Source organism: Pongo pygmaeus, chromosome 9, assembly GCF_028885625.2.
Source record: "Pongo pygmaeus isolate AG05252 chromosome 9, NHGRI_mPonPyg2-v2.0_pri, whole genome shotgun sequence".
NCBI classification, from domain to species: Eukaryota; Metazoa; Chordata; class Mammalia; order Primates; family Hominidae; genus Pongo; species Pongo pygmaeus.
Genome location: NC_072382.2, coordinates 120,244,473 through 120,259,947, shown reverse-complemented (window position 1 = coordinate 120,259,947; position 15,475 = coordinate 120,244,473). Strand labels below are relative to the sequence as shown.

At 39.4% G+C, this 15,475-nt stretch overlaps 1 protein-coding gene across 13 annotated transcripts in view; it reads right to left on the bottom strand.

The window, feature by feature from the left end:
* The window catches only part of KMT2A (lysine methyltransferase 2A), a 90,312-nt gene that overhangs the window by 35,690 nt on the left and 39,147 nt on the right, over positions 1–15,475 (bottom strand). For 12 of the 13 annotated variants that reach the window (XM_054439464.2, XM_054439467.2, XM_054439466.2 and 9 more), the window contains 10 exons: positions 14,391–14,568; positions 13,008–13,242; positions 10,906–10,970; positions 9,026–9,403; positions 8,624–8,697; positions 6,809–6,940; positions 6,147–6,260; positions 2,353–2,499; positions 1,239–1,334; positions 877–997 (listed from right to left, as the gene is read on the bottom strand). In XM_054439464.2, coding sequence (XP_054295439.1) covers positions 877–997; positions 1,239–1,334; positions 2,353–2,499; positions 6,147–6,260; positions 6,809–6,940; positions 8,624–8,697; positions 9,026–9,403; positions 10,906–10,970; positions 13,008–13,242; positions 14,391–14,568 — 1,540 coding nt within the window. The remainder of the gene's footprint in view (positions 1–876; positions 998–1,238; positions 1,335–2,352; positions 2,500–6,146; positions 6,261–6,808; positions 6,941–8,623; positions 8,698–9,025; positions 9,404–10,905; positions 10,971–13,007; positions 13,243–14,390; positions 14,569–15,475) is intronic. The other variant, XM_054439465.2, reaches the window with a different exon arrangement.

The window sequence follows — 15,475 nt, the reverse complement described above, 5'->3', positions numbered from 1 at the left end:
TATACCAACCCAATCTACATCTATATTCTTCTGGGATCATGAACACCAGCATGGATCTACTGTGGAATGTTCACACATCTGCAGTCTCAAGATTATTCTGAGCCCCTCGAATACTCACAGAAAAGCTTCATATGCTACTAGTTTTCTTTAGTTTACTAGTTTTCATTTATAAAGGTCATGAGGTAGATTTTAAAGATAAAATAATAGAAAAGAATGGAAGAGAGAAGTTTCTCACACATTTGTAAGAAATATTTAAATATTTAAAAGGAAGTGGCAATATGGAAGTCAGAAACAGTACATGTAAGCTTTTTCCTTATTTCTAGGGCATTTACATTAGATCTTAGAGGAGTACTTCCTAAGATTCAGTACTCTGTATAACCTTCATAAATTTTCTTTATATACAGAGATCTCCTATATTATTTTTTACTTAATGAACTTCTTCAAACGGATCTGCTTATCTTACTGAAAACAATGAACTTTATGTGATTATCCTAAGTCAGTAATATAACAGGTTTAATGTATTAGTTATATTAATATTTTTTTCTAATATAACTATTAAAAGAAAATGTTTGGGTAGCAACTAAAATAATGACTGAAATAATCAAATGTATAATATATACACCACACTTTGGGAAATACTAGCTTAGAGGATTTCTTTGTGGTTAGTTATAATGAAAAGTCCCCTTAACACTTCCCGTATAAACTAACAAGACATTTCTAGTTGCTAAGTTCTAAACAGGAACTTAGTAAATGTGTCTAAATGGTATCCTTGACATAATGTGTGAGACTTTTTATTTCATTTCACTAGAGTCTAGTTCACCTCCAGAACACCAAGTACAACCTCCGAAAGTTGGCAAAACTGGCTTTTTTGGGTACCTTTAGCAAAGAGCTTGGCGCAATCATGACACAGTGAGAAATCGTGAGACCACTGTGCATCCCACCCTTTGCCTGGAGTTGTGGATCCACAGCTCTTACAGCGAACACACTTGGTACAGATCTAGAAAAGAAGAAAAGAAATTCAATAGGAATTTCTTGTTTTTAATATCCTTCGTTAACTAAAAAGATCTCAAATGCATTCATTTATAGATTTAATTTCTCTACTGAGATGATTTCCTAGTAATGAGGCAAAAAGATTGTCATACTGACATCCTCAAGCACAGATACTTGTAATACAAGTTACATAAGCCCAATAGTCACATGACGGTTCTCTATGAAAGAGCATCATGTGTATAACTCACCCAGACTTTCTTCTTCTTTGTGGGTTTGGTGGGGTAGTTTGGTCCCAGGCACTCAGGGTGATAGCTGTTTCGGCACTTATTACACTCCAGCAGCTGCTGTAAGAAAATATAATGGCAAAAAGATAAGCATCATATTACCTTCACCCAACACCTATTACTTAGTACCCCATTTCACATTTACTGGCAAGTAAGTATAGCACACAATTATAAGTTTAAATTTCCTCATACATTATTTACTCCCAATTAAAGCATTGAGATTTATTTCCTGCCAAAGGCACTCAGTGATGAGTATTTGTATTAGGTAGATTTGACTTATTTTTGGAATTTTATTCAATATCATGTTTTCTGCTATAGTCCCAAAATTAAAACACAAAATAGGCAACTGATTACACCCAATTAAATACTAAAGACAGACTAAGTAAAAAGAGAAATAATATAGATACAAAATCTTAACTGGAAGACAGAAATACAAATCAAAAAAGAAAGCAATACTCTAAGCATAGTCATCCTTGGTTTCCATGGGAGATTGGCTCCAGGACCCCCAGAGGATACCAAAGTCCATGGATGCCCAAGTCCCTAGAAAAAATGGTGCAGCATTTGTATATAACAAAATGCACATCCTCCCATATACTTTTTTTTTTTTGAGATGGAGTCTCACTCTGTCACCCAGGCTGGAGTGACAGACTGCACCACAGGCTGGAGTGGCTCACTGCAACCTCTGCCTCCAAAGTTCAAGCGATCTTCCTGCCTCGGCCTCCCAAGTAACTGGGACTACAGGTGCCCACCACCACACCTGGCTAATTTTTTGTATTTTTAGTAGAGATGGGGTTTCACCACGTTGGCTCAGGCTGGTCTCGAACTCCTGGCTTCACGTGATCCGCCCACCATATACTTTAAATTATCTCTAGATTACTTATCATACCTAATACAATGTAAATAGTTGTTATACTGTATTGTTTAGGAAATAATGACAAGAAAAAGTCTGTTCACATAGAGTACAGAGGCAACTACTCATTTTTTCCCAGATACATTCAATCCAAGGTTGGTTGAGTCCAGGGATACAGAACCCACTGATACAGAGGTCCAGCTGTAGTTCTATTACCAAGTTTTGTACCTTTGTAGCCTGATGTTGTCTTCCACAAACATGACAGAATTTGCAGCGACGACAACACCAATTTTCCAGCTGGTCCTCCAGAGGGCGCTCGTTCTCCTCTAAACAAAACTTGTGGAAGGGCTCACAACAGACTTGGCAATACACAAACTATAGTAAGAACATGGGAAGATAGAAGTATGTCAAATAATATGTAGAAAAACATAACCATACCCTTCTTATATACTTTGGGTTTTAGTAGTCCACTGGCATATATTTAATTCAATACATATTCATTAAACAATGACTACGTAAAAAAGTACAGTATTGGACACTGCGGGAGATTCAGAGTACTAAAGTGGTAATAACAGTGGAATTAGAAAGTAACAAAATAAATACAATCCAAGATTTAACAGAACATGCTAAGTGCCCTAAGAGTGGTATAAACAAAGAGCTATGGGAATATAAAGGAGTGGGGTGGGGGAAATAGGCAGGGTTTAAACGTTTTCTGTAATATACAAAACAGTTGTAAGCTCTGGTTTGTCCTTTCCATTTCTAATTTTATTTTTTTAATTGTTTTAATTTTTATTTATTTTTTTTTTTTGAGAAGGAGTCTCGCTCCGTCGCCCAGGCTGGGGTGCAGTGGTGCGATCTCGACTCACTGCAACCTCCGCCTCCTGGGTTCAAGTGATTCTCCAGTCTCAATCTCCTCAGTAGCTGGGATTACAGGCGCATGCCACCACACCTGGCTAATTTTTTGTATTTTTAGTAGAGATGGGGTTTCACTGTGTTAGCGAGGATGGTCTCCATCTCCTGACCTTGTGATCTGCCTGCCTCGGCCTCCCAAAGTGCTGGGATTATAGGCGTGAGCCACCATGCCCAGCCTCCATTTCTAATTTTAGAAATAAGTTATTTTCATATTGATATAGGATTTTCAAAAATACTAATTAGGATAATCCAGAATTTTCTTTTGCCATAAAGGAATTATTGGGACAATTGGTCAAACCTAAATAAGGCCTATAGATCAGATAATAGTAATGTACCAGTGTGTTAATTTCCTGATTTGGTAATTATACCATGGTTAAATACGAGAATGTCCTTGATTTTTAAAAATATACACTAAAATATTTAGAGGTAAAATGGTATATGTCTGAAACTTGTTCTCAAATTTTCGACACGTGTATCTACAGGTAAAATGTGTATATGTATTTTATTTGTTATTTTGTAAAATATATACACACAGAGAAACATATTAACACTTAGGGAATCTGGGTGAGGGGTACCTAGAATTCTTTGTACAACTCATAGTCTTTTTATAAGTCTGAAATCATGTCAACATAAAAAGTTTAAGAAATTCGCCTGGAGGAGAGTTCATCAAGCACTGGTCATGCTTTAGGAGTGCAGTGCAGGCAGCATGCTATTCTCTAATTTATATTTTAGGAATCCTGTGAGATTGCTATGTACAACTATAAAGAATTTAAATCAGAACAATTATACCCTGAAAAAAAATCTGTTTAATCCCAGAAGTTGAAGGACTGGTGCTATAAAAATAAGTTATTCCTGTGGGTGGCATATATATGGGTGCAAAGCACTGTATTAAGAGGGAAAAGAGATACAGTAGACCCCTGGCACTTGTAGACTGAATATTCTCAGTCTCAATGATATCTGAACTTCTGCACTTAGAACAATAAGTTGTTCGTAATAGGGACTAAGAGAATATTTGCTTAGTAAATGAATACCAGGCAATAATTTGTAATTTTGCTAGTAATAACTTCAAATGGCAAGTGGGCAGGGTTGACTTTCTTAGCTAGTTTGTGTCTCACTGACTGCTCAACATTCAGATTTCAACCTAGCTTGGATTTTCCTATTTTTAAAAAATTTTTTTAATTTTTTTGAGACAGGGTCTTGCTTAGTTGCCCAGGCTGGAGTGCAGTGGCGTGATAATGGCTCATTGCAGCCTCGATCTCCTGGGCTCAAGTGATCCTCTCACCTCAGCCTCCCAAGTAGCTGGGACTAGAGTAGCTGGACTATAGGCACATGCTACCATGCCTGGTATTTTATTTTGTTTTTAGTAGAGACGAGGTCTCACTATGTTGCTCAGGCTGGTCTTGAACTCCTGAGCTCAAGCGGTCCTCCTGCGTCAGCCTCCCAAAGTACTGGGATTACAGGCGTGAGCCATTGCACCCAACCTGGATTTTCTTTACCACCTTTGAATACATATCTTATGTGGTAAGTAATAAGCCAAGGAGGTATCTGCCAGGAATTTAAGAACTGTAAAGGATGTAGGATATGTCCCTTATAAATGACAAACTACTGCTTCCTATTCAAAATTGTGCTACTTTTTCCTTTCTCATTGTAAAGGTGGTACATACTGCAAAAAAAACTCAGAAAGATTAAAAAAAACAAAACAAAACCAGAGAAACAAATAAAGGTCACCTATAATCCAACCACACTCTTAATATTTTAGTATGAATCCTTCCAGATTGTTTTCTAGATAAATATTTTAAAAACACTTTTCCAAACTAAGATGGGATTGTGCCTTATATACTGTCTTGTAACCTGCTCTTTTCACTCAGTGATATGTCATGGACATCTTTCCATGTTATTACTGCAATTACTTTTGCATCAACCTAATAACATTAATATATATTACCTTTAGGACTTCATATTTGCCATTATATACGCCCTATACTTTTTTTTTTTTTTTTGAGACGGAGTCTCGCTCTGTTGCCCAGGTGGGAGTGCAGTGGCGCGATCTCGGCTCACTGCAAGCTCCACCTCCCGGGTTCACGCCATTCTCCTGCCTCAGCCTCCCGAGTAGCTGGGACTACAGGTGCCTGCCACCACACCCAGCTAATTTTTTTGTATTTTTAGTAGAGACGGGGTTTCACTGTGTTAGCCAGGATGGTCTGGATCTCCTGACCTCGTGATCCACCTGCCTCAGCCTCCCAAAGTGCTGGGATTACAGGCGTGAGCCACCGTGACCAGCTATATGCCCTATGCTTATTTTAACCCATGCTCCTTATAGATGGACTTTTGGGTTGTTTCCAGTTTTTTATTATCATGAACAATATTGAAATGAACACTTCTTTATATCTACAGATTTGCCAATTTTTCTAATTATATCCATAAGATAAGTGTTTGAAGTGCAATTGCTATGTCAGAGGATATACCTATTTTAAAGATAAATATATATTTCCAAATAATTCCCTCAGAAAGAAAGATTGTAACTAATCTATATTTCTTTCCACCAACAGAAAGTCCCCATTTATTCAGGATTCTTTTTTATCATGCTTTAATTTCCAGTTTTCGGTCTCTAGAGGGCTAAAAAACAGACACCCTCCCTTCACCTCCCCCTGCCACCCACCATGTATTTATTTCTAATTTTGTGAATTATCTATTCCTGTCTTTTGTCTATTTTTTTCTGGATGTCATTCCTTTTTCTTGTTAATTGGTAAGAGCTCTTTATAGACAAAGAGGCCTTTGATATACAATATAAAACAACCATCAATAGCATCCCTTTTAATAGACCACTGTATAATTTTTTCTCCTATTTAGACATCTAACAGAAAGATCAGAACTCTAATAAAGACTGAATTTAAGACAGATGGGATTATTGATCTTTTCACTCTCAATAACTTTGCTACTCTAATAGCAGATTCCTTCCCAAAATCTCTAAAACATTTCAAAACATTTCTTTAGCTGGTTTAAACAGGGAATAGTACCTGCTAAATACCAACAAAACAGACTATAGTAATTTCATCCACAGAAAAATAATCTATGTACTTCCTGGGGTACAAAGAAGCAGGATGCCTTACCTCTACATGCCCACTACTGGCACAGAGAAAGCAAACCACCCTGGGTGTTATAGGAACAGAAGTCAAGATTCCTAAGCCTCCCATCTCCCACACATTTTCTGCTTCACAATCCTCCTGTGGAGAGAGAAAGGTCACTTAGAAAAGTTTCACAATTACACAACTTTGGATGGAAAATAAGGATGAAAAGCATAAAATTAGTGTGACATCAGAATTGTCAGAGTATTTCATTTCAATGAGTCCAAAAATAACTGCTGCTTTAAAAAGTTTTAATCTCAGACACAGACTATTAAAAGGCTCACCTAGTTGTTCAGTTCATATTGAATACATTGCGAAAATACACTGGGAATGAATTTCTCTTACAGTTTTGCTAACTCAAGGAATCATCATGGTTTGATACTTTCCATGTGAAGGAATTACTTCCTCTGATACTGCTCCGGATGGATAGGAATGTTTCATTATCTATGTTCTGCAGTCAGTTCACAAACAGTGATGTAACAACACTGACCAAAGCTCTCCCAGCGCTAAACTCATCTGCTAATGGGAGTTCTTATTCATTCCCCCAGTTGGTGCTGATTTCCTCTTTCAACACCTTTGGTAGCAGCATTTTCTTTATTTAAAGTCTTTGACACTCAATATACTTTATGATCACTGAACACCTTTACCTTAAAGTCCACTCTGATCCTGTGGACTCCATCTGCTGGAATTTTTTGCTTAGAACTATTGCCATTGGAGAGAGTGCTGAGGATGTTCAAAGTGCCTGCATTCTCCTGCTTATTGACCGGAGGTGGTTTTTCCTAAGGAGACAAAAGATGAATATAGAACAAAATCACACCCTATTTGCCTTCACATTTGCAATAGATAATAATGCAAATGACAAATCTTATTAATAGATCTAAAAAACATGTGTCCAACATAAACAGAGAAATAATCCTTGAAATTTCTTTTTAAAGAGATTGGGTCTTGCTTTGTTGCCTAGGCTGCAATACAGTGGGACAGTGACAGTTCACCGCAGCCTAGACCTCGTGGGCTCAAGTGATCCTCCTGCCTCAGCTTCTCAAGAGTATCTGGGACTACAGGTGCATGCCACCATGCCTAGTTGATTTTTAAATTTTTTATAGCAACTGTGTGTTACTGTGCTGCCCAGGTTGGTCTCCAGCTCCTGCCCTCAAGTGACCCTCCCGCCTTGGCCCCACAAAGTGCTGGGATTATAGATGTGAGCCACCATACTATCTCTTTATCCATAATAAATAAAAATAGTGAATACAGGGAAGGGTGATTTTTACAGACAAGTAATTGCTAAAGGATGTTGGGGTCAAAAAATAATTATGCCAAATGGCCTTTAGAATAAGCAGATTCCTAGGCTAGAACATATGGGGCCACAAAGAAGGGAAAAGCAACAAGGAAGAGACCAAAACAGAAACAGGCTAAAGCCTAAACTTTGTTTTTTTTTTTTTTGAGACGGAGTCTCACTGTCACCCAGGCTGGAGTGCAGTGGCGCGATCTCGGCTCACTGCAGGCTCCGCCCCTCGGGTTCACGCCATTCTCCTGCCTCACTCTCCTGAGTGGCTGGGACTACAGTCGCCCGCCACCTCGCCCGGCTAATTTTTTGTATTTTTAGTAGAGACGGGGTTTCACCGTGTTAGCCAGGATGGTCTCCATCTCCTGCCCTCGTGATCCGCCCGCCTCGGCCTCCCAAGGCGCTGGGATTACAGGCGTGAGCCACCGCGCCTGGCTACTTTTTTTTTTTTTGAGATGGAGTCTCGCTCTGTCGTCCAGGCTAGAGTGCAGTGATGCAATCTCGGCTCACTGCAGCCTCCGCCTCGCAGGTTCAGGCAATTCCCCTGCCTCAGCCTCCCAAGTGGCTAGGATTACAAGCACCCACTACCACATCCGGCTAATTTTTGTATTTTTAGTAGAGACAGGGTTTCACCATGTTGGCCAGGCTGGTCTCAAACTCCTGACCTCCAGTGATCTGCCCGCTTTGGCTTCCAAAGTGCTGGGATCACAGGCGTGAGCCACCGCGCCTTGCCAAGCCCAAGTTTTTTTGGGAGACAGTGTTTTGCTTTGTCACCCAGGCTGGACGGCAGTGGTGCAATCATAGCTCACTACAGCCTTGAATTCCTGGGCTCAAGACAATCCTTCTATCAGCCTCGTGAGTACCTGGAACTACAGGCAAGTGCCACCATGCCTGGCTAACTTCTTCTTCTTCTTTTTTTTTTTTTTTTGTTTAAATAAAGACAGGGTCTCACTATGTTGCCCAGGCTGGTCTTGAACTGCTGGCCTCAAGCAATCCTCCCACCTCAGCCTCACTACGTGTTGGGATTACTGGCATGAGCCACCGTGCCCAGCTAAAAGCCTAAACTTTTCTTAATTTTAAGAAATTCCACTGCCATCTACATAGAAGTCAAGGATAAGGCTTTTCCCTACAAAATAGAATACGTCCCTGAGAAATGGCAGAGAAACAAATCTCTCCTCACCTTTTCTTTTGGTTTTTGTTTTACAGGGATACTTGGGCGGGGAGCCACTTTTTTCTGTTTGCTCTGCTCTGGACCTAAAAAATTCAGAATAAATTGCAGTCAGATGCTGGCAACAACTACTTTAGTACTGACTGACCTGTGAAGAAAGGGGCATTAGGAAAAAAAAAAAAAAAACTAAACTCTAGGCTTCGAACAGGAAATTAAAACAATACCTCCAATTTAACTGTTTTTTTTTTGTTTCTGTTTCTTTATTATTATACATAATAGTTAGAAAGAGAGCTGATTTTCTTGAACTGAAGACTTCAAATCATACATTTCCTGCTTTCAAATGCTGTTTGAGACATCAGTGCTTTTTTGTTAGTACTTGTGGTTCAGCAATTCCTTCTTGCCCTCCTCACTCACCTGATTCTGGTGGTGGAGGCTGCTTTTTCTTGGGCTCACTAGGAGTGGTTTTGGGAACTTCTTTTCTTGGCGGTCCTGTAGTAGGTGGCTGAGGGGGGATGACCGGTGCTGGCTGGGAGACCTGCTTGCTTGACTTCCTGGAAGCTGGAGTGGTGGCCTGTTTGGATTCAGGCCCAGGGGCCGAGACATTCCCTTCTTCACTCTTTTCCTCGACGGGCTTTCGTGGAGGAGGCTCATTACTGCTTTTCTTTGGGGCAGGATCCTCTCTTGCTGATGGGGTAGGTTTCTGACTAGAGTCCATCACGTTCTTCACAACACTGCTCTCTTTGCTATCTTTCTTTTCACTGGTCTTAGACTTCTTCTCTTTCTTTTTCACAGCTGGGGGAAAAACACAACAACATCATCTGTCTATAAGTGAGAATAATTTTATTTAAAATAGAATTACAGAGCCACCATATGATCCAGCAATCCCACAGCTAGGTATATACCAAAATAAAGGAAATCAGTGTATCAAAGAGATATCTGCACTCTCATGTTTCCTGCAGCACTATTCATGATAGCCAAGATTTGAAAGCAATCTAAGCATCCATCAACAAATGAATGGATAAAGAAAATGTGGTACATATCCACAATGGAGTACTATTCAGCCATAAAAAAGAACGAGATCCCATCATCTGAAACAACATGGATGGAACTAGAGGACATTATGTTAAGTGAAATAAGCCAGACACAGAGAGACAAACATCACATGTTCTCACTCATTTGTGGGAGCTAAAAATTAAAACAATTGTACTTATGGAGATAGAGACAGAGAGAATGATAGTTATGAGAGGCTAGGAAGGGTAGTGAGGTTGAGGGGGAAAGTGGGGATGGTTAATGGGTACAAAAATATAGCTAGATAGAAGTGAATAAGATCTAGTATTTGATAGTACAACAGGGTGATTACAGTCAACAATAATTTACTGTACCCTTAAAAATAATTACAAAAGTATAATTAGATTGTTTGTAACACAAAGAATAAATGCTTGAGGTAATGGACATCCCATGTACCCTGATGTGATTATTACCCATTGTATGCCTGTATCAACATATCTCATGTACCCCCATAAATATATACACCTGCTGGCCAGGTACAGTGGTGGCTCATGCCTGTAATTCCAGCACTTTGGGAGGCCAAGGTGAGAGGAATGCTTGAGCCCAGGAGTTCAAGACCAGCCTGGGCAACATGGCAAAATCCTGTCTCTGCAAAAAAAATTTACAAAAATTAGCCAGGCATGGTGGTGCACACCTGTAGTCCCAGCTACTAGGGAGGCTGAGGTGGGAGGATGGCTTGAGCCTGGGAGGTCGAAGCTACAGTGAGTCATAATCATGCTACTGCACCCCAGCCTGAAAGACAGAGTGAGACTCTGTCTCAATAAATAAATAAATAAATAAATAAATAAATAAATAAATAAATAAACCTGCTGTGTATCCACGAAAATTAAAAATAAGTTAAAAAAATACATTTAAAAAATAGAAGCGTAGAAATGTGACACAACATTCTGAGTTTCCTGCAGTTAAAGGTTAGCATTGAAAGGCTAAAGAAAGTTAATGCCAAGTTGATCAGGTGAAATAGGTATACTATTATTGCTCTAGGAAATATAATGAACTATGATTTTTATATAAATTTTAAAAATTTATTATGGAAAATTTCAAAAATATCCCCCAATACAGGAAATAGTCCAATCAACCCCCATGTACCTATTACCTAGCTTCAACAATCAACTCTGTGAGAAAGAGTTGTACTTGAAAAAAAAAAGTATTCTCTTCTACTGGATGTATACAACTATACAGCATTTAAGCAAGGCGCATTTGGGGGAAGACCTTTTTAACAACACTACCTTTAGCCTGCTTCTGCAGGTAGGCTTTGGAAGGCATCCATTGTAGATTCTGACATTTTCTCATCCTAGGAAAACAAGGAATAAACCATGAAACAAATTAAATTTAGAAGAGAAGCACTGAAACAAGTGTTCATTTTGTCTGCAACAATAAGTAAATCTTTATTCAGGTTCACATTTTTATAGTTGAAAAAAGGACTGCTCATTACTCAGATTAAATCTGAGCCTTTGAATCCCTGGATCAGCAATTTCACCTACCTTTAGGATCTAAAAGGAGCAAATATCAAATTATTTTTGAAATGGGACTCAAATTTCTTGTAATCCAACACTGACTAGCACCACACACAAAATGATGAGTCAGTATTTCTTGTAGTCACATCAGTCCTACTCTCTTACGAGGTTAATATTCATCAAGTAATCTTAACACAAAACGGACTAAAATTATCAAACAACTCCTTTGTCTACCACTACAATGCTATAATTAAATCTAGTGGCTTTGATATATACTTCACCCCTAAATTTAGATTTAATAAAATTCAAATGTAACCTGAAGTCTACAATTGCACTGAATCCACTTTAACTCTCAAATTTAGTGCAACTTTATCTTCCTATCATGTACTTTTTTGTGATCTGTGAATTATTTTACTTCTATCCACTAATGGGACTGAGACAAGATTCTTGTTTAAGGTCAGACCAAACCAAAGCACAGAACTACTTCTTGTCTCCTAAAATTCTATCTCCCCTGAAGTAAATAATGTAGCATTTCTCCCAACTATTCTTTATATTAATCACTTTCATGTCACTCACTCATTCAGCAAATATCTATTGACACCTATTATTTGTGCCAGGTAGTTTACAAGATGCTTAATCACCAAAATTTCTGTTTGTGCTACTATCTTGATCTATTTTAAATAAAGTATCCCAGATGGCAGAAAGTACCTCCACAAACTGACTAAAAAAGAGGAGAAAAAGTAGAGTAATAAAAATTTCCACATAAAAAATTCCATATTAGGGGATGGCTAATGGGCACAAAAAAAAAATTAGAAAGAATGAATAAGACTTAGCATTTGATAGCACAACAGGGTGATTATAGTCAATAATAAGTTAATTGTACATTTAAAAATGACTGAAAGAGTATAATTGGATTGTTTGTAATACAAAGGATAAATGCTTAAGGGAATGGATACCCCACTCTACATGATATGATTATGATGCATTGCATGCCTGTATCAAAACATCTTATGTATACCATAAATATATATACCTACTATGTACCCATAAAAATTAAAACAAAACTTCTTAAAAAAAGAAATTTCATATGAGGCCAAGCACTGTGGCTCATGTTTGTAATCCCAGTACTTTGGGAGGCCAAGGCAGGAGGATCACTGGAGCCTAGGAGTTCAGCGTTGGCAGTGAGCTATGATCATGTCACTGCACTCCAGCCTGGGCAACAGAGCAAGACCCTGTCTCTTAAAAAAAAATTACATATGCATGAACATATTCTAAGAGAGAGTGAGAAAGCACAGATATTTATGCAAAGTATCTCCAATGTTTCCTGAATTGTCCTAATTTTGTTGGGTCAACATAATTTCAGTAGACCCAACAAAAATTATATATAAAGTTGTCAGGTTTTAAGTAGAAATCCTCCAGAGCTACAGTCTGATATGGTAGCCACTAGTTACACATGGCTAAAGTTAAACAAAATAAACAATGTGGTTCCTCAGTCACACTAATCACATGTCAAGCGCTCAATAGCCACATGTGGACTAAACACTTCTAAATACTGAACTTCTAAATACTGAACTTCTAAATACTTCTAAATACTTCTAAATACACTTCTAAATACTGAACTAAACACTTCTATTATTGTTGTCTACTATTCCAATAGAACATTTCCATTGTTGCAGAACATTCTATTAATGACAGCATGGCCCCAGAGTATTTCTTATTTAAACACAGCCCACACCACAAAATCTAACTAACAAGTCTTGCAACTCAGTTACAACCACATTCAGTTTCCTGATGCATCTCTGCAACAAACTAGGGATAAATAAGCAACCTTTATGGTTGAGAGGTCAACATCTCAGAGTGAAACACCCACTTACTTGCAGCACTGCTTCTTTATATTGCGACCACCAAACTTGGGCTTATCTAAGCAATTAGTACAAACACCACAGTCCTCAGGCACCTGGCAGCCGGGACACTGCCCACACCGCCTCGATCGACGTCCTTTCTTTACTGGAGGTTCCTGGGGTGCCTTGTTTCTAGTGACAGGTTTAATTGGTTTGATGGGTGGAGCAAGAGGTTCAGCATCTTCTGAGCCAGCAATTGATGACTTGTCTGTTAAAGAAATGTGGCATTAGTTCCAAGGGAGTACTGAATTCAAACCTTGTTTTAATTGGTACTCCAAAAATGAAATATATTAAAATAAAATATTTATATACAGAACTCAGAATCTATTTTAAATAATTATTTAAATGTTTAAAAATGCCAATAACTTGGCCGGGCATGGTGGCTCATGCCTGTAATCCTAGCACTTTGGGAGGCTGAGCCGGGCAGATCGCCTGAGGTCAGCAGTTTGAGACCAGCCTGGCCAACATAGCAAAACCCCTCTCTACTAAAAATACAAAAATTAGCCAGGCATGGTGGCACATGCCTGTAATCCTAGATACTCAGGAGGCTGAGGCAGGAGAATCACTTGAACCCGGGAAGTGGAGGCTGTAGTGAGCTGAGATCACACTGTACTCCAGCTTGGGCAACACAATGAGACTCCATCTCCAAAAAAAAAAAAAAAAAAAAAAAAAGCCAGTAACTTGCGTCTTGATGAAAGCAAAATTCCAAATACTGAAAACAAAACAGTCTAATCTAAAGTCAAGAATAGAAACCAAATGCTTCTAAGGATTCTTCAAACCTCTAAATTCATTCTGAGTGGCTACTCTGCACTTAAGAACTATATGGCAGCCATGAGAATGTGCCTCCCAGACCTCCAACTACAGAAAGCACAACTGACCTGGGCCCCCGCTTCTGTGCTCTGAAATCCAGTGGTGCAGAGGCCACACTTACCATGGGCTTCCAGGCAGTGACTAGGTGGAGGAGTCACTCCTCCACCTGCTCCCGAGTTGGCCTGTTCCTGAGAGACACAAGACTCCCCTGACAGTCCACTTTTACTCAAAGACTCCTGGACAGCTTTGCCAAACCTTTCTTACCTGCACAGCAGTCTAGGAAGATTCTGCCTTCCTTCCCCTTCTCCTTCATGGGGGTGAGATGGGCATCACAGTCTGACAGCTCTCCCAGCCTTCCCTGGCTACCTCCCCGTTTTCCTTCTCAGGCATTTCTTCTAATAAAATCCTCATGTATTTAATCCCCTCTTGTCATCTGTTTTTCAGAGGACCTAGACTAACTATGAAGAGCCTATTGGGCATCCCCAGAATAATCAACAAACAAATCAAAAGTCTGTTCCGACTCCAAGATTGACCTTCTTGACCTACCATCATTCCCCATGGAAGACAGAATCTTTTCTCGTTCTTCCCATGGTAAGGCACTCAGGGTGGGCATGTCATCAGGAAACACAGCTCGTTTTCGGCCAAGGGCAACAGCTGCTCTTCTGCAGACATGTTTAATCCGGGGTCCTCGCACAGAGGTCTCTGATGAGTCACTTTCTTGACCCTGAATATGAGGCAATCCAAAAACAATAACAACCATACATGTTGAAATTATAACTGAACGAAGCCAAGGTATACTTGATCAATTTCAGTACGCTTTAGAATCAAAACACACAACTCTAATTATCCCCAGCTGATAAATCACATCAAAACAGAAATCAATTATTACTGTATCCTAATTGGCAGCACAAAAAAAGGCCTCTAATCAAAAAATAAAAAACAGCTTGAGGTGGGAAGATCATTTGAGGCCAGGAGTTCAAGACCAGTATGGGCAACATAGCGAGAACCCATCTCTACACAAAATTAAAAATTGGCTGGGCGTGGTGGTACACACCTGTAGTTCTAGCTACTCAGGAGGCTGGAACAAGAGGATCACTTGAGCCACCCTGGGTGACAGAGTGAGACCCTATCTTAAAAACGAACAACTAAGCTTCTATTCCCAATTATACTACTATTTTAAATTCCCCTCAAAATTCAAGCTGCCAGTCTGTATTATCAAAAAGTTCAGTGTGGTATAAACATGGCTTATCTAACCAAAAACTATTTCTTATATTTCCTTGATCATCAGAGAAGTAGGGGTGAAATAACTTATAAATGAAAGTATAGGTGTTGGCTCACTCCTGCAACTCCCAGCACTTTGGGAGGCCAAGGCGGGCAGATCACCTGAGGTCGGGAGTTTGAGACCAGCCTGACCAACATGGAGAAACCCCGTCTCTACTAAAAATACAAAATTAGCTGGGCGTGGTGGTGCATGCCCAGAATCCCAGCTACTTGGGAGGCTGAGGCAGAAGAATTGCTTGAACCTGGGAGGCGGAGGTTGCAGTGAGCTGAGATCACGCCATTGCACTCCAGCCTGGGCAACAAGAGCGAAATTCCGTCTCAAAAAAAGAGAAAGTATAAAAGGCTCCAAA